This window comes from Gymnodraco acuticeps, unplaced genomic scaffold (genome assembly GCF_902827175.1).
Source record: "Gymnodraco acuticeps unplaced genomic scaffold, fGymAcu1.1, whole genome shotgun sequence".
In the NCBI taxonomy this organism is placed as follows: domain Eukaryota; kingdom Metazoa; phylum Chordata; class Actinopteri; order Perciformes; family Bathydraconidae; genus Gymnodraco; species Gymnodraco acuticeps.
In genome coordinates, this window is record NW_022991536.1 from 42,501 (window position 1) to 59,416 (window position 16,916).

A 16,916-nucleotide genomic window follows, 5' to 3' on the forward strand; every position below is an offset into this window, starting at 1 on the left:
ATCTCTGACCTGGCCGTCTGCAACCAGCAGCTGGTGAGGACTCTTTAAAGACTGTAGATCTCTGACCTGGCCGTCTGCAACCAGCAGCTGGTGAGAACTCTTTAAAGACTGTAGATCTCTGACCTGGCCGTCTGCAACCAGCAGCTGGTGAGGACTCTTTAAAGACTGTAGATCTCTGACCTGGCCGTCTGCAACCAGCAGCTGGTGAGAACTCTTTAAAGACTGTAGATCTCTGACCTGGCCGTCTGCAACCAGCAGCTGGTGAGGACTCTTTAAAGACTGTAGGTCTCTGACCTGGCCGTCTGCAACCAGCAGCTGGTGAGGACTCTTTAAAGACTGTAGATCTCTGACCCGGCCATCTGCAACCAGCAGCTGGTGAGGACTCTTTAAAGACTGTAGATCTCTGACCCGGCCGTCTGCAAACCAGCAGCTGGTGAGGACTCTTTAAAGACTGTAGATCTCTGACCTGGCCGTCTGCAACCAGCAGCTGGTGAGGACTCTTTAAAGACTGTAGATCTCTGAACCGGCCATCTGCAACCAGCAGCTGGTGAGGACTCTTTAAAGACTGTAGATCTCTGACACGGCCGTCTGCAACCAGCAGCTGGTGAGGACTCTTTAAAGACTGTAGATCTCTGACCTGGCCGTCTGCAACCAGCAGCTGGTGAGGACTCTTTAAAGACTGTAGATCTCTGACCTGGCCGTCTGCAACCAGCAGCTGGTGAGAACTCTTTAAAGACTGTAGATCTCTGACCTGGCCGTCTGCAACCAGCAGCTGGTGAGGACTCTTTAAAGACTGTAGATCTCTGACCTGGCCGTCTGCAACCAGCAGCTGGTGAGAACTCTTTAAAGACTGTAGATCTCTGACCTGGCCGTCTGCAACCAGCAGCTGGTGAGGACTCTTTAAAGACTGTAGGTCTCTGACCTGGCCGTCTGCAACCAGCAGCTGGTGAGGACTCTTTAAAGACTGTAGATCTCTGACCTGGCCGTCTGCAACCAGCAGCTGGTGAGGACTCTTTAAAGACTGTAGATCTCTGACCCGGCCGTCTGCAACCAGCAGCTGGTGAGGACTCTTTAAAGACTGTAGATCTCTGACCTGGCCGTCTGCAACCAGCAGCTGGTGAGGACTCTTTAAAGACTGTAGATCTCTGACCCGGCCATCTGCAACCAGCAGCTGGTGAGGACTCTTTAAAGACTGTAGATCTCTGACCCGGCCGTCTGCAACCAGCAGCTGGTGAGGACTCTTTAAAGACTGTAGATCTCTGACCCGGCCATCTGCAACCAGCAGCTGGTGAGGACTCTTTAAAGACTGTAGATCTCTGACCCGGCCGTCTGCAACCAGCAGCTGGTGAGGACTCTTTAAAGACTGTAGATCTCTGACCTGGCCGTCTGCAACCAGCAGCTGGTGAGGACTCTTTAAAGACTGTAGATCTCTGACCCGGCCGTCTGCAACCAGCAGCTGGTGAGGACTCTTTAAAGACTGTAGATCTCTGACCCGGCCGTCTGCAACCAGCAGCTGGTGAGGACTCTTTAAAGACTGTAGATCTCTGACCCGGCCGTCTGCAAACCAGCAGCTGGTGAGGACTCTTTAAAGACTGTAGATCTCTGACCTGGCCGTCTGCAACCAGCAGCTGGTGAGGACTCTTTAAAGACTGTAGATCTCTGAACCGGCCATCTGCAACCAGCAGCTGGTGAGGACTCTTTAAAGACTGTAGATCTCTGACACGGCCGTCTGCAACCAGCAGCTGGTGAGGACTCTTTAAAGACTGTAGATCTCTGACCTGGCCGTCTGCAACCAGCAGCTGGTGAGGACTCTTTAAAGACTGTAGATCTCTGACCTGGCCGTCTGCAACCAGCAGCTGGTGAGAACTCTTTAAAGACTGTAGATCTCTGACCTGGCCGTCTGCAACCAGCAGCTGGTGAGGACTCTTTAAAGACTGTAGATCTCTGACCTGGCCGTCTGCAACCAGCAGCTGGTGAGAACTCTTTAAAGACTGTAGATCTCTGACCTGGCCGTCTGCAACCAGCAGCTGGTGAGGACTCTTTAAAGACTGTAGGTCTCTGACCTGGCCGTCTGCAACCAGCAGCTGGTGAGGACTCTTTAAAGACTGTAGATCTCTGACCTGGCCGTCTGCAACCAGCAGCTGGTGAGGACTCTTTAAAGACTGTAGATCTCTGACCCGGCCGTCTGCAACCAGCAGCTGGTGAGGACTCTTTAAAGACTGTAGATCTCTGACCTGGCCGTCTGCAACCAGCAGCTGGTGAGGACTCTTTAAAGACTGTAGATCTCTGACCCGGCCATCTGCAACCAGCAGCTGGTGAGGACTCTTTAAAGACTGTAGATCTCTGACCCGGCCGTCTGCAACCAGCAGCTGGTGAGGACTCTTTAAAGACTGTAGATCTCTGACCCGGCCATCTGCAACCAGCAGCTGGTGAGGACTCTTTAAAGACTATAGATCTCTGACCCGGCCGTCTGCAACCAGCAGCTGGTGAGGACTCTTTAAAGACTGTAGATCTCTGACCTGGCCGTCTGCAACCAGCAGCTGGTGAGGACTCTTTAAAGACTGTAGATCTCTGACCCGGCCGTCTGCAACCAGCAGCTGGTGAGGACTCTTTAAAGACTGTAGATCTCTGACCCGGCCGTCTGCAACCAGCAGCTGGTGAGGACTCTTTAAAGACTGTAGATCTCTGACCCGGCCGTCTGCAACCAGCAGCTGGTGAGGACTCTTTAAAGACTGTAGATCTCTGACCTGGCCGTCTGCAACCAGCAGCTGGTGAGGACTCTTTAAAGACTGTAGATCTCTGACCTGGCCATCTGCAACCAGCAGCTGGTGAGGACTCTTTAAAGACTATAGATCTCTGACCCGGCCGTCTGCAACCAGCAGCTGGTAAGGACTCTTTAAAGACTGTAGATCTCTGACCTGGCCGTCTGCAACCAGCAGCTGGTGAGAACTCTTTAAAGACTGTAGATCTCTGACCTGGCCGTCTGCAACCAGCAGCTGGTGAGGACTCTTTAAAGACTGTAGGTCTCTGACCTGGCCGTCTGCAACCAGCAGCTGGTGAGGACTCTTTAAAGACTGTAGATCTCTGACCTGGCCGTCTGCAACCAGCAGCTGGTGAGGACTCTTTAAAGACTGTAGATCTCTGACCCGGCCGTCTGCAACCAGCAGCTGGTGAGGACTCTTTAAAGACTGTAGATCTCTGACCTGGCCGTCTGCAACCAGCAGCTGGTGAGGACTCTTTAAAGACTGTAGATCTCTGACCCGGCCATCTGCAACCAGCAGCTGGTGAGGACTCTTTAAAGACTGTAGATCTCTGACCCGGCCGTCTGCAACCAGCAGCTGGTGAGGACTCTTTAAAGACTGTAGATCTCTGACCCGGCCATCTGCAACCAGCAGCTGGTGAGGACTCTTTAAAGACTATAGATCTCTGACCCGGCCGTCTGCAACCAGCAGCTGGTGAGGACTCTTTAAAGACTGTAGATCTCTGACCTGGCCGTCTGCAACCAGCAGCTGGTGAGGACTCTTTAAAGACTGTAGATCTCTGACCCGGCCGTCTGCAACCAGCAGCTGGTGAGGACTCTTTAAAGACTGTAGATCTCTGACCCGGCCGTCTGCAACCAGCAGCTGGTGAGGACTCTTTAAAGACTGTAGATCTCTGACCCGGCCGTCTGCAACCAGCAGCTGGTGAGGACTCTTTAAAGACTGTAGATCTCTGACCTGGCCGTCTGCAACCAGCAGCTGGTGAGGACTCTTTAAAGACTGTAGATCTCTGACCTGGCCATCTGCAACCAGCAGCTGGTGAGGACTCTTTAAAGACTATAGATCTCTGACCCGGCCGTCTGCAACCAGCAGCTGGTAAGGACTCTTTAAAGACTGTAGATCTCTGACCTAGCCGTCTGCAACCAGCTGCTGGTGAGGACTCTTTAAAGACTGTAGATCTCTGACCTGGCCGTCTGCAACCAGCAGCTGGTAAGGACTCTTTAAAGACTGTAGATCTCTGACCTGGCCGTCTGCAACCAGCAGCTGGTGAGGACTCTTTAAAGACTGTAGATCTCTGACCTGGCCGTCTGCAACCAGCAGCTGGTGAGGACTCTTTAAAGACTGTAGATCTCTGACCTGGCCGTCTGCAACCAGCAGCTGGTGAGGACTCTTTAAAGACTGTAGATCTCTGACCTGGCCGTTTGCAACCAGCAGCTGGTAAGGACTCTTTAAAGACTGTAGATCTCTGACCCGGCCGTCTGCAACCAGCAGCTGGTAAAGACTCTTTAAAGACTGTAGATCTCTGACCTGGCCGTCTGCAACCAGCAGCTGGTAAGGACTCTTTAAAGACTGTAGATCTCTGACCTGGCCGTCTGCAACCAGCAGCTGGTAAGGACTCTTTAAAGACTGTAGATCTCTGACCCGGCCGTCTGCAACCAGCAGCTGGTAAGGACTCTTTAAAGACTGTAGATCTCTGACCCGGCCGTCTGCAACCAGCAGCTGGTAAGGACTCTTTAAAGACTGTAGATCTCTGACCTGGCCGTCTGCAACCAGAAGCTGGTAAGGACTCTTTAAAGACTGTAGATGTACAGGAGAAAACTCTTTAAGGACTATTTGTAGATTGACACAATGTAATGTTATTAAAAGTCCTATGTTGTAATGTTGGTGGGTTTTAAATGGTAACCCCTGACGTCACTTTACCCCCCCCCCCCGTCAGATTGGCGTCTCCCACCAGCTCTCCAGCGTGTCCTCCTTCGTGGTGGATCTGAAGCGAGTGAAGAAGAGCAGTGGTGCTGCTCTGCAGGGGGTCATCCAGGACAACCAGCCGATCCCAGAGCACAAAGATCCCAAAGCAGCCGCCCTGCGCAGGAACTACGAGCGGCCGTCCACCGCCTGCAGCGCCTCCCAGAGGTACAGCAGAGCATTACAGTTTCACTCAGTGGGGAGATATGCTCTCTTTCTCTCTCGTTACACAGCCTCTCTGTGGCAGGGCGCATGGCGGCTCATTGAACTCAATAGATTCAACTGGTCAAAGACTTTGGGCTCTGGGAAACTAGGAAACATTTCCTCATGTTTGTTTACATCTCCCCTCATCTCCCCCCCCTCAGGGTGAAGCAGCGCTCTGAGGCGGAGAGGCGGAGCCCCGAAGGAGAGAGGCGGAGTCAGAGCGATGACGAGGCGGACGAGAAGCTGTCGTCAGCAGAGATACACAACGCTGAAGACTTCAAAGAGATCTTCCAGCCCAAATGCGCCATCTGTAGGTCCTACACACACACACACACACACACACACACTACACACTACACACACTACACACTACACACCAGTGACGTGCGGTGAGGTTCATGGCTGGTGAGGCACTGACTCTTTCAGAGTCAGATTTACAAATATTATATTTTGACCTTAATCGAAATATTCTGTTATTTTCAAAAGCTTTTTTAGTCTGATGCTTCGATTCATTTCAAACAGACCGTTCAACAAAAGGATACCCACAATCTAAATATTGGATTGTTCTTTCTTAGTAAAATTCCATGTTCATTACAATGGTGGTCTCACCTTGACTTGAAGATGAAGTCCATGCTCTCCTTCTGGACAACAATCTCTATTACTGTTTTGTAAAAGTCCTCCTTATCTTTCTCTAGTTTCAAAAGTCTAGTTTGTTGTTTGCGTTCCGTCTCTGCGTAGAATAACAGTAGCAACAAGGACCTGCGGGCTCACTTGCGCCCCCTTCAGTGCGGCAGAGGTTATGGCTGCCTCCCCTGGTGCTTTTTTCATTGCCGTTGTATGATGAGACCGGCGAGCCTAAATATCATACGTGAAATAAGTTATTTAGAGACTATGGATGGCGAGGATAAATGTAATAAAGGGATCTACAAACATTACATTGGTGACATACAGTGAGATGGAGCAGGCATGCGCTTAGGGCCCGCGCTCCAGCCAGTTTCTGTGAGGTGACGCATTCTGAGGTGAGGCAGATCTCATCTGTGCCTCACCTCACCCCACAGTAACTGGCTTGAGCGCGCTCACAAAATAAGTGCCCGCGCTAAATTAGTGCCCGCGCTCCAGCCAGTTACTGCGGGCTTACGTGAGGCAGAGCTCGTCCCTGCCTCACTTCTCATCGCTACCCGTAGTTGTAGCGGAGCTCGGCAAATTTGCTGATTTTGACTATAAAAAGCGATTGGAATCAAACAGAAATCACATTTACAAAACAGATCAGTGGAGACATTTTATTATTATTACTATTTAGTTTTTCTTTAGTTGTTTTTACGTTACATTGGAGTATGACAGGTGAGGCTCTGCCTCCCCTGCGTCCCCTGACCGCACGTCGCTGCTACACACACTACACACTACACTACACACTACACACACTACACACTGAGATACGGCTCAGCTGACTCAGATAAGGAGATATATGATACATTATGATGTGATCGATGATGTGATCGATGATGTGATCGATGGTGTGATCGATGATGTGATCGATGATGTGATCGATGGTGTGATCGATGGTGTGATCGATGGTGTGATCGATGGTGTGATCGATGATGTGATCGATGGTGTGATCGATGGTGTGATCGATGGTGTGATCGATGGTGTGATCGATGGTGTGATCGATGGTGTGATCGATGGTGTGATCGATGGTGTGATCGATGGTGTGATCGATGGTGTGATCGATGGTGTGATCGATGGTGTGATCGATGGTGTGATCGATGGTGTGATCGATGGTGTGATCGATGGTGTGATCGATGGTGTGATCGATGGTGTGATCGATGGTGTGATCGATGGTGTGATCGATGGTGTGATCGATGGTGTGATCGATGGTGTGATCGATGGTGTGATCGATGGTGTGATCGATGGTGTGATCGATGATGTGATCGATGGTGTGATCGATGATGTGATCGATGATGTGATCGATGGTGTGATCGATGGTGTGATCGATGGTGTGATCGATGGTGTGATCGATGGTGTGATCGATGGTGTGATCGATGATGTGATCGATGGTGTGATCGATGGTGTGATCGATGGTGTGATCGATCGATGGTGTGATCGATGGTGTGATCGATGGTGTGATCGATGGTGTGATCGATGGTGTGATCGATGGTGTGATCGATGGTGTGATCGATGGTGTGATCGATGGTGTGATCGATGATGTGATCGATGATGTGATAATGATAAGTGCAACACTTCGGCATCTGCACTCTCAGTGTCGCGGACTGTACGCAGATCTCTGACTGACTGGGCTCCGTTACTGATGTTGTGGCAGATATCTCACTCTTTTTGTTTCTGTGTTCAGCTCGGACTCCTCCCAGGATCTCTGAGCCGTTTCCCGCTCCTCCAGAGGACGGTGAGTTCACTGTCTCACATCGCGCAGGATTTATATAAGACCGTGACAGCTTGTGTGTGTTGTTGTTTCCAGTGACGGTGAGGTTCATGGCTGGAGACAGATTTACAAATATTATATTCTGACCTTAATCGAAATATTCTGTTATTTTCAAAAGCTTTTTTAGTCTGATGCTTCGATTCATTTCAAACAGACCATTCAACAAAAGGATAACCAACATCTAAATATTGGATTGTTCTTTCTTAGTAAGATCCCATTACATTACAATGGTGGTCTTACCTTGACTTGAAGATGAAGTCCATGCTCTCCTTCTGGACAACAATCTCTATTACTTTTTTGTAAAAGTCCTCCTTATCTTCCTCTAGTTTCAAAAGTCTAGTTTGTTGTTTGCGTTCCGTCTCTGCGTAGAACAACAGTAGCAACAAGGACCTGTGGGCTCACGTGCGCCCCCTGCAGTGCGGCAGAGGTTATGGCTGCCTCCCCCGGTGCTTTTCTCATTGCCGTTGTATGATGAGACCAGCGAGCCTAAATATCATATATACGTGAAATAATTTATTTAGAGACTATGGATGGCGAGGATAAATGTAATAAAGGGATCTACAAACATTACATTGGTGACATACAGTGAGATGGTGCAGGCATGCGCAGTGGCGTAACAAGGTTGTGATTGGCCCCGGTGCAAATATTATTTTGGGGCCATCGCCCATCGCCCCAAACATAAGCCTACGCTGATGCGCTCACACACGCACGGACACACACACAACCACTCATAAGCGCCACATGTAGGCTATCAACAACAGCCTGGCCTGGCCTCAGACCACCACAGCCTGGCCCTGGCCTCAGACCACCACAGCCAGGCCTGGCCTCAGACCACCACAGCCAGGCCTGGCCTCAGACCACCACAGCCTGGCCTGGCCTCAGACCACCACAGCCTGGCCTGGCCTCAGACCACCACAGCCTGGCCTGGCCTCAGACCACCACAGCCTGCCCTGGCCTCAGACCACCACAGCCTGCCCTGGCCTCAGACCACCAGCCTGCCCTGGCCTCAGACCACCGCTGCCTGCCCTGGCCTCAGACCACCACAGCCTGCCCTGGCCTCAGACCACCGCAGCCTGCCCTGGCCTCAGACCACCGCAGCCTGCCCTGGCCTCAGACCACCACAGCCTGGCCTGGCCTCAGACCGCCACAGCCTGGCCTGGCCTCAGACCACCACAGCCTGGCCTGGCCTCAGACCACCACAGCCTGGCCTGGCCTCAGACCACCACAGCCTGGCCTGGCCTCAGACCACCACAGCCTGGCCTGGCCTCAGACCACCACAGCCTGGCCTGGCCTCAGACCACCACAGCCTGCCCTGGCCTCAGACCGCCACAGCCTGGCCTGGCCTCAGACCGCCACAGCCTGGCCTGGCCTCAGACCACCACAGCCTGGCCTGGCCTCAGACCACCACAGCCTGCCCTGGCCTCAGACCACCACAGCCTGACAACGGCACAGTGAACTAATCACTCAATCACTTTACAGAATTAATCGAGATTTGGAGGACGATGTATGACAATCTAATTTCGTCAGTTTAGCCGTTATCTCTTGTCCTCTCTTGTCCTTTCTCTTTTGAGCGCTGCTCTTGTGCTTTGGTTTGCTGTACTTTATAAATGCAAGCTATTACATTTTTTATAATGCTGCCGAACTTGCTGCTGCTAGCTACGGTACCTATAACTTTTGAGGTTGATTAAACGGTTCGCTCGTCAGGCAAGGTATCACATGACATGAAAGGGAGCAAAGTCATTGGACAGACAAATTACAAATTAATGTAGGTTGCTTGGTTACTTTGAAGACTGCGTGAACCGGTCAATTCCGTTGCCCCCCCCCCCCCAACAAGTTAAATATATAAAAAAAGAAAGAATGTAATCTTTATTTTTGTTGCATGGGCCCTGGCCGGCTCTGGGCCCCCGTGCGTTGCACCGGCTGCACCGGCGATAGTTACGCCACTGGGCATGCGCTTAGGGCTCGCGCTCCAGCCAGCTCGTCCCTGCCTCACTTCTCATCGCTCCCATGTAGTTGTAGCGGAGCTCGGCAAATTAGCCGATTTTGACGGTAAAAAGCGATTGGAATCAGAAATCACATTTACAACACAGATCAGTGGAGACATTTTATTATTATTACTATTTAGTTTTTCCGTTGCATTGGAGTACGACAGGTGAGGCTCTGCACGTCGCTGGTTGTTTCTGATGGACACTGGTCAGCTGATGGTTTCACTTCGATGTATATTCACCAACTTTAGGTTAACGATCAGCGAGAATTATTAAGACATTCCAGTTAGAGGCCATCAAAGCTCTCTCTCTTGATTTTAAATGTAGTGTTTCTGCAAAGTTTCTGTTCATAATTGGGCAGGAGAAGCTCAGTCTGCGGAACCAAAGGGTTCAAGTCCCGATCAACTCAATACCTTCAAATTAAACAAAGGCCTCCACATATTCTCATTTAAATTGTAAATGGTTCTTCATAATGGAACATTCGTCGTCTCCTCCTCCTCCTCCTCCTCCTCCTCCTCCTCCTCCTCCTCCTCCTCCTCCTCCTCCTCCTCCTCCTCCTCCTCCTCCTCCTCCTCCTCCTCCTCCTCCTCCTCCTCCTCCTCCTCCTCCTCCTCCTCCTCCTCCTCCTCAGACACAGTGCTAGCGGTCGGCCGTCAGCTGAAGGACCCTCGTTTCTCCGTTTCCTGAGAAGATGCAGGTCAGTGAACGCAGCAGCAGTCTGTTTTCAGCATGATGGTGAGACGTTCAAGTGCTTCTGATGATCGGTGGCAAATAACGTGTGTGTGTGTGTGTGTGTGTGTGTGTGTGTGTGTGTGTGTGTGTGTGTGTGTGTGTGTGTGTGTGTGTGTGTGTGTGTGTGTGTGTGTGTGTGTGTGTGTGTGTGTGTGTGTGTGTGTGTGTGTGTGTGTGTGTGTGTGTGTGTGTGTGTGTGTGTGTGTGTGTGTGTGTGTGTGTGTGTGTGTGTGTGTGTGTGTGTTGCAGGCTGCTCCTCTGGCCTCCTCCACCCCAGTGCAGAGGGTAGAGCCTACAGTGGTTTCCTGTGTGACGCGTTCAGCTCCTCCCTCCTCCTCCTCCTCTTCCTCAGTCCCCCCCCCCTCCCTCTCAGCTTCCCCTCAACACAGGGAAGTCCAAACCCCCCCCTAAAATCATCCTGAGCAACAGGAACGAGCCAATCGGACTCAACGTGGCCGACTTCCTGCCCGTGAGTTTTCATGTTTCTTTACGTATCGGAGACCTCAGAGCGGAGCAGCCGGAGGTCACGTGATGCCAGTAAACAAATGTTGTTGTTGTTGTTGTTGTTGTTGTGGGGAACACAGAGAGCCTTTGCAGACCATTTATGGCGCATTTCCACTGCAGGGCCTCGCACGGCTTAGTACGGTATGGCTAGGCCTCGTTAGGCCAGGCTCACTTTATGCTGCGTTTCCATTACAGTTTAGGAGCTGGGGAAGTAACTATAGTAACGCAGTGTAGGCGGAGCCGTGACGTCATCTTCAATGCGCTGTTAGCACTCAGAGCTCACAGCTCCTCATATCTGTTCAGAAACTAGACAAAAGTTAACAAGTACAAACCACAGACTGTCTGTGTCATGGAGAATACAGTCGCTGGTTTATTTATGTCTGTAGGCCGTTGTTGTGAGTGTGGACGGACGGAGCATATACTGCGTTAGCTTCTCCATTCAGAAAACACGCATTTTAAAAGGTGTTTCGCCTGCCGTCTGTCTGCAGACTAAATCAAAGCATTAATTAATAGTTCTTACTAACCGGTATCAGTATGTTGTTACTTCGGCATCATTTAGAAACGTGTATTACAATTAAATCACGGTCAAATATGTTCATCTTGTTGTAGTGGTAGCCCCCTGGCCAGCGATTCTCTCTCTAGTTTAGCATACTCAGCCCGACTCAGCCTGGAAAGAACCTGGATTTTGGAGAGCCAGAAAAACGCAGTGGAAACGCCGGGTTTGGCATGGCACGCAGTGCAGATGCTCCATTACCTGCACTAACACCTATAGCACACAGGAGAGACGAGCAGAACAGGGCCTCTGAAAGCTTGTTGCATTGAAAAAAGTCAACATATACACGTGGAAATACAAATGTTCAGTAACAAAGTGTGTGTGTGTGTGTGTGTGTGTGTGTGTGTGTGTGTGTGTAGTCCTCTCCTAACAGGGGGGGGGCTCTCTCCGATGACGAGGCTCTCTCTCAGCTGAAGAAAGGTCACGACACCATGTGTGTGATGCTGAGGAGCCGACACCGCAACCTGGAGACCGTGAGGGGGGTGTGGGCGCGCCAGGACATCAAGGTGACAACACAACACAACAACAACAACAACAAGCATAGAAAAAGTGAAAATACACAAATATATAGTTGTATTTTTGTATATATTGCATGTAATCATTTACTGAGGGAGTAGGGGTTTGAACACTCAGAGAAAATAAAAAACGATATTAAAGACACAAAGAAAGAGACACACAGTTAACGAAGGTCCTCTGATAATGAGTTCCTCCTCCTCTCAGAGCGCTCTGGACGCCGCCGTCTCCATGAACGATCTGTCCATTGTCGTGGACATCCTGAACATCATCAACCTGCAGCTGTGAGACACACACACACACACACACACACACAACACACACACACACACACACACACACACAACACTCACACACCATGTATACATCACTTCAGCGGACATTACATTGACTTACTTGCATTTCCTGGAGACTTATCCTAACCTTAACCATAACCAACACATGCCTAACCCTAACCAAGTCTTCCCCCTAAAATTAATGATTGCCCTTATGGGGACCTCCAATTTGTCCCCATAAGGGAGGCGAGTCCCAACACGTGACTGTGTAAACAGATTTAGGTCCCCACAAGTATAGTAATGCTAGGCTACACACACACACACACACACACACACACACACACACACACACACACACACACACACACACACACACACACACACACACACACACACACACACACACACACAGTGATGTGTGTAAGCCTGTCTCTCCTCAGGTCTCTATGGAAGCTGGACCTCTGCACGACGGTTCTCCCTCAGATCGAGCAGCTGCTGCAGAGTAAATACGAGAGGTGAGGAACATCATCACGACTGAACATCCAATCATCAAGAGGCAGCCTGATGTTAAACTCTGTGTGTGTGTGTGTGTGTGTGTGTGTGTGTGTGTGTGTGTGTGTGTGTGTGTGTGTGTGTGTAGCTACATTCAGACTGGCTGCTCCTCTCTGAAAATGATCATGAAGCATTTCTGGAAGCTGATTTCTGAAACGCTGCGAGCGACGCCGTCAGTGGGCGTGGACATCACCCGAGAGGAGAGGTGAGGAGGACACAGCCTCAGACTAGCAGCACTCCTGTTTGTATTTCATTATGTATTTGTATTTATTATGTCGTCACTGTAGTCTGATTTCAGTTATGTATGTACTGTGTTATTTATTTATAGTTTACTAAAAAAGGATTCGTTATAATCACTTCATTATTTGAACCGGGGCATTAAAGAACACAAATAATGCTTCAAGTGTAAATGAGCCGGATTTTTGCTTTGAGCTCATTTCCATCCGCAGTCCCTCACACACACGCACACACACACACACACACACACACACACACACACACACACACACACACACACACACACATACACATAAGAACATGACATTTCTAAACATGGCCAACAGAAACACACGATATGCAGCAAGAGCAAGAGCATTTACCACCTGGCAGAACAATGTAGCAGCTACGGTATAGATGCAAGAGCTACATAAAGTGCTAGTGACTTAAATTAAGTTTTCCGCACTCTCGCGGGAATATCTCCGCAATGAAGCGAGTTTGAGTTTCACTTTCGATTGCATGATATAGCCCAGCGCAACACCTTCGTCACACATGTTGCCACTTGTTTGTACCATTTTCAGGCGATTTGTAATCTGTTCTAGAAAGACGATGTGATTTTATGGATTTCAAGAAGCATATAGAACAAACAATGGATGCATTTTATGAACATGTATCCGTGCTGACAGTAGATTTAGATGTTAGGAGTGAGATAGAGATTATGATCTAATATAAGCATCTGATGAAGCATTGCATGGAGTCTGTTGATGATCAGAGGCTGTTGTTGGGGCAGACCATGCAGGCCTCAGAGAGTTCAACTTGGGCCTGCGACCATAGTTTTACTGTATTTTATTTTGAAAATCCACAGCGGAGGTTTGTGTCGCACTACATGCGGTGTGTTAGCATTTCTCTCAGTAGACAACGATCTGTGGCTTGGACATAAACTCCGTAATAAATGTAGTCATACATTTCATAAGAGGTGTAAAACCTGTGAGCATTTAAAATCACATTTGAACTAAATGCTTATATAATCTGTATTTGTATTGTTGATTTATTGTGTGAACGAGGCGACAGAAGGTTAAGCTGTCGTTATTAGGCTGCTATGCACTGTTGGAGTGAGCAGGCCTATTGTTTTTGGATATTTGTGGAGTCAGGTGGTCCGTGAGCGTTTTTTTATTGGTTAAGTGTCCTTGGTGTCGTGAGGTTTGAGAAACACTGCGCTAGTGGATTGTCTACGGGGGGAGCCTCGCTGCGGGGACATTTTACAGATGGCCAGTCCGCCCCTGAAGAATATCTATGCACACGTTGTTATTATTAATAATAATCTAACATTTTCAATTTTTATTTTGTAATCATCTCGCGACCCCCACTTTGCCCTAAAGGAGGGGGGGGCAGTCCATGTAAACATTTATAAAAAAAGCACATTTTAAAGACTTTTAAAAGACTTAAAATGGTCAAAACTCAAGAAATGATGTTCATCAGGGATGGTGCAGTGGTGGGATGAATGAGGCTTTCTGTCAAACACCTTGATGGCTCTCTTGAACAGCTGTGGGTTTCAGGTTTGTGGCACAAGCAAACGACCAGTTTGTGAAACAGTATTCAATGTGGGATAGAATCAGTGGAGGTGTGACTTTGCAGCATTGACAGTTAAGAAAGGTCTGATTTGTTTAAAATGTTGCAAGTTGAATTTAACGGTATTGGAGACTTTCTTGATATGTTTCTTAAAAGTCACGTTCGAGTCCAGTGTGACTCCAAGATACTTGAACTGGAAGACTAGTTCTATTTCTGCTCCGTTTAAAAACACATTGGATTCTTCCATTTTGACTGGTCGTTTACTGAACATCATGCATGCTGTTTGTTTTGCATGTAAGCAAATGTTGTTCAGCCAGTGTTGAACCTTTTACAAAGCTTTTGAGAGACAGGATGAGATGATTTCAGTGTTCTTCCCTTGTACAAAGATGACCGCATCATCGGCATACATTTGCACATTCAACTCAGGACATACATTAGGCAAGTCATTAATGTACAGAGGAAACTGTAATGGTCCAAGAATGGAACCTTGAGGAACCCCAACAGGGTTCACAAGGTCGGGGATTTGGCTCCGTGGAACACACTGTTTTCTGTTCCATAAGACTTCAGTCACACTTTATTTATTTACTTTACACTATTTATACGTGTGTAAGAGTGACTGTAGTCTGATTTCAGTCTCACTTTATTGATGTATTGTCTTATTTATTCATAGCTTATAGTTTAATAAATAAAACCTTATGATCAGTCGCACCTTATTTATTAATTCATTATTTTCTTATTTGTTTTACACTATTGTGTGTGTGTGTGTGTGTGTGTGTGTGTGTGTGTGTGTGTGTGTGTGTGTGTGTGTGTGTGTGTGTGTGTGTGTGTGTGTGTGTGTGTGTGTGTGTGGTGTGTGTGTGTGTGTGTGTGTGTGGTGTGTGTGTGTGTGTGTGTGTGTGTGTGTGTGTGTGTGTGTGTGTGTGTGTGTGTGTGTGTGTGTGTGTGTGTGTGTGTGTGTGTGTGTGTGTGTGTGTGTGTGTGTGTGTGTGTGTGTGTGTGTATAGACGCCATAAGTGTAGGCTGTGCTGCCGGCAGCTGCAGAACCTCAGCAACATGGTGAAGACCCCGGGCCGGGGGGGGTGGGGCGGCACGGCAGCGCCTTCAGGGAGCTCACGCTGCTGATGGCGCCGCTGGACGACGACATCTGAGGAGGAGGACGAGGAGGAGGACGAGGATCATCTGGAGTCACAATCCCTTTGTCTTCACTGAGAGAAGACTGACAGTAAAACGTGTCTTCAGAGCAGCGTAGTGTACCTTTGATGCTGGAAAGCCACCACACACACACACACACACACACACACACACACACACACACACACACACACACACACACACACACACACACACACACACACACACACACACACACACACACACAGAGCGTGGACAGCAGGTGTGTGTGTCAGCTGCATCCCACCTGCAGAACAAGCTGACTTGAAGCAGTAGTCATTAGACATGTTTCTGTCACTAACACTAATGTTGTGCAACCAAAACAAAGCCACAGCCGGTTAGCTTAGCTTAGCTTAGCATAAAGACTGGTAACAGGTGGAAACTGCTAGCATTCCAAAATCCACCAATCAGCTCTTCTGAAGTTCAGAACGGACCACTTTGTTTCACTTTTCTACTTTCTCTACTCTTCTCTAATTCAATGTTCTGTTCTACTGTTTATGTAAATAAAGTTCTACATGATGCGATTAAAAAGAGTCTGTTTTGTGCCAGCAGGGGGCAGCACCTTCACTGACTGCCATCAACACCTGTAACAACTTTACTGACTTATTTAACTATGGACTGAGCGGTTCCTTTTTTAAATTTCAATTAATGATTAACAATAACCTCATCCCAATACCCCTCCTCGACTCCTCTCTTCCCCTCCTCCGGGACTTGACCCGGAAATCAATCAAGACACGCCATGTTGAAGGACGTCCCAATGGAGAGGCGAAGTCACGCCCATCTACTTCCGGACCATGGGACCCCGGAAGCGAAAAATGTACATTGAATTCAATGGAGAGAGAACACGTATCTTTTGATCCCGTTTGAATTGTGCCACAAACTACACATATGATGTTTGTCAATCTTAAACAATCATTTCCAGGTCAAAAAAGTCACATTTTGTCGTAAAACTGCTGAAATATAAGACTATGAAAAATACGCTACTACAAAGACTACAAATCCCAAATCCCATTCTGGGTCGCGTAAGTGATGTCACAGGCATGCTCGGTGATTTATAATAAGACTCGTAATTAAAGCGAAGAAGAAGAAAATCTCATAACTGATTTATTCCCTCCAATAAATTATAGATCGCTAAAAATAAATTCACTTTTACAAGATGCCTGTGTGCTTTGTACCAGGTTGTAGTCATAAAAGTGATCATACCACTTGCTCCTTCTATCGATTCCCGTCTGATGAAAGGACCAGGAGTCGCTGGATCAGACATATCAGGTAATATCATAGGTAATATACATGTTGTGCATGGAACATAGTCAAGTTAGCCACCTAGCTAGTAGCGACGAGTAGCGAGCACGTTAGTTAGCATTACATTACTTAGCCTTGTCATTTTTAGTAGCCTTACCATGAAGTTATTATTTTATTACATGAAGTAAACCAAAATGTTAAACAGTAACCAAACATGATGGTAAGTATTTCGTGAAACTTTTGAAG

The 16,916-nt window shown here is 48.4% G+C and overlaps 1 protein-coding gene across 1 annotated transcript in view; it reads left to right on the forward strand.

Moving 5' to 3' along the window:
* LOC117533421 (katanin p80 WD40 repeat-containing subunit B1-like) overlaps positions 1-15,959 on the forward strand; it is a 30,863-nt gene extending 14,904 nt beyond the window's left edge. The window contains 12 exon segments of the mRNA XM_034197145.1: positions 4,696-4,889; positions 5,087-5,235; positions 7,273-7,323; positions 9,976-10,028; positions 10,326-10,427; positions 10,429-10,545; positions 11,493-11,639; positions 11,854-11,930; positions 12,362-12,436; positions 12,562-12,678; positions 15,263-15,332; positions 15,335-15,959. Coding sequence (XP_034053036.1) covers positions 4,696-4,889; positions 5,087-5,235; positions 7,273-7,323; positions 9,976-10,028; positions 10,326-10,427; positions 10,429-10,545; positions 11,493-11,639; positions 11,854-11,930; positions 12,362-12,436; positions 12,562-12,678; positions 15,263-15,332; positions 15,335-15,406 — 1,224 coding nt within the window. The 3' untranslated portion in view covers positions 15,407-15,959.
* The last annotated feature ends 957 nt before the right edge of the window (positions 15,960-16,916 follow it).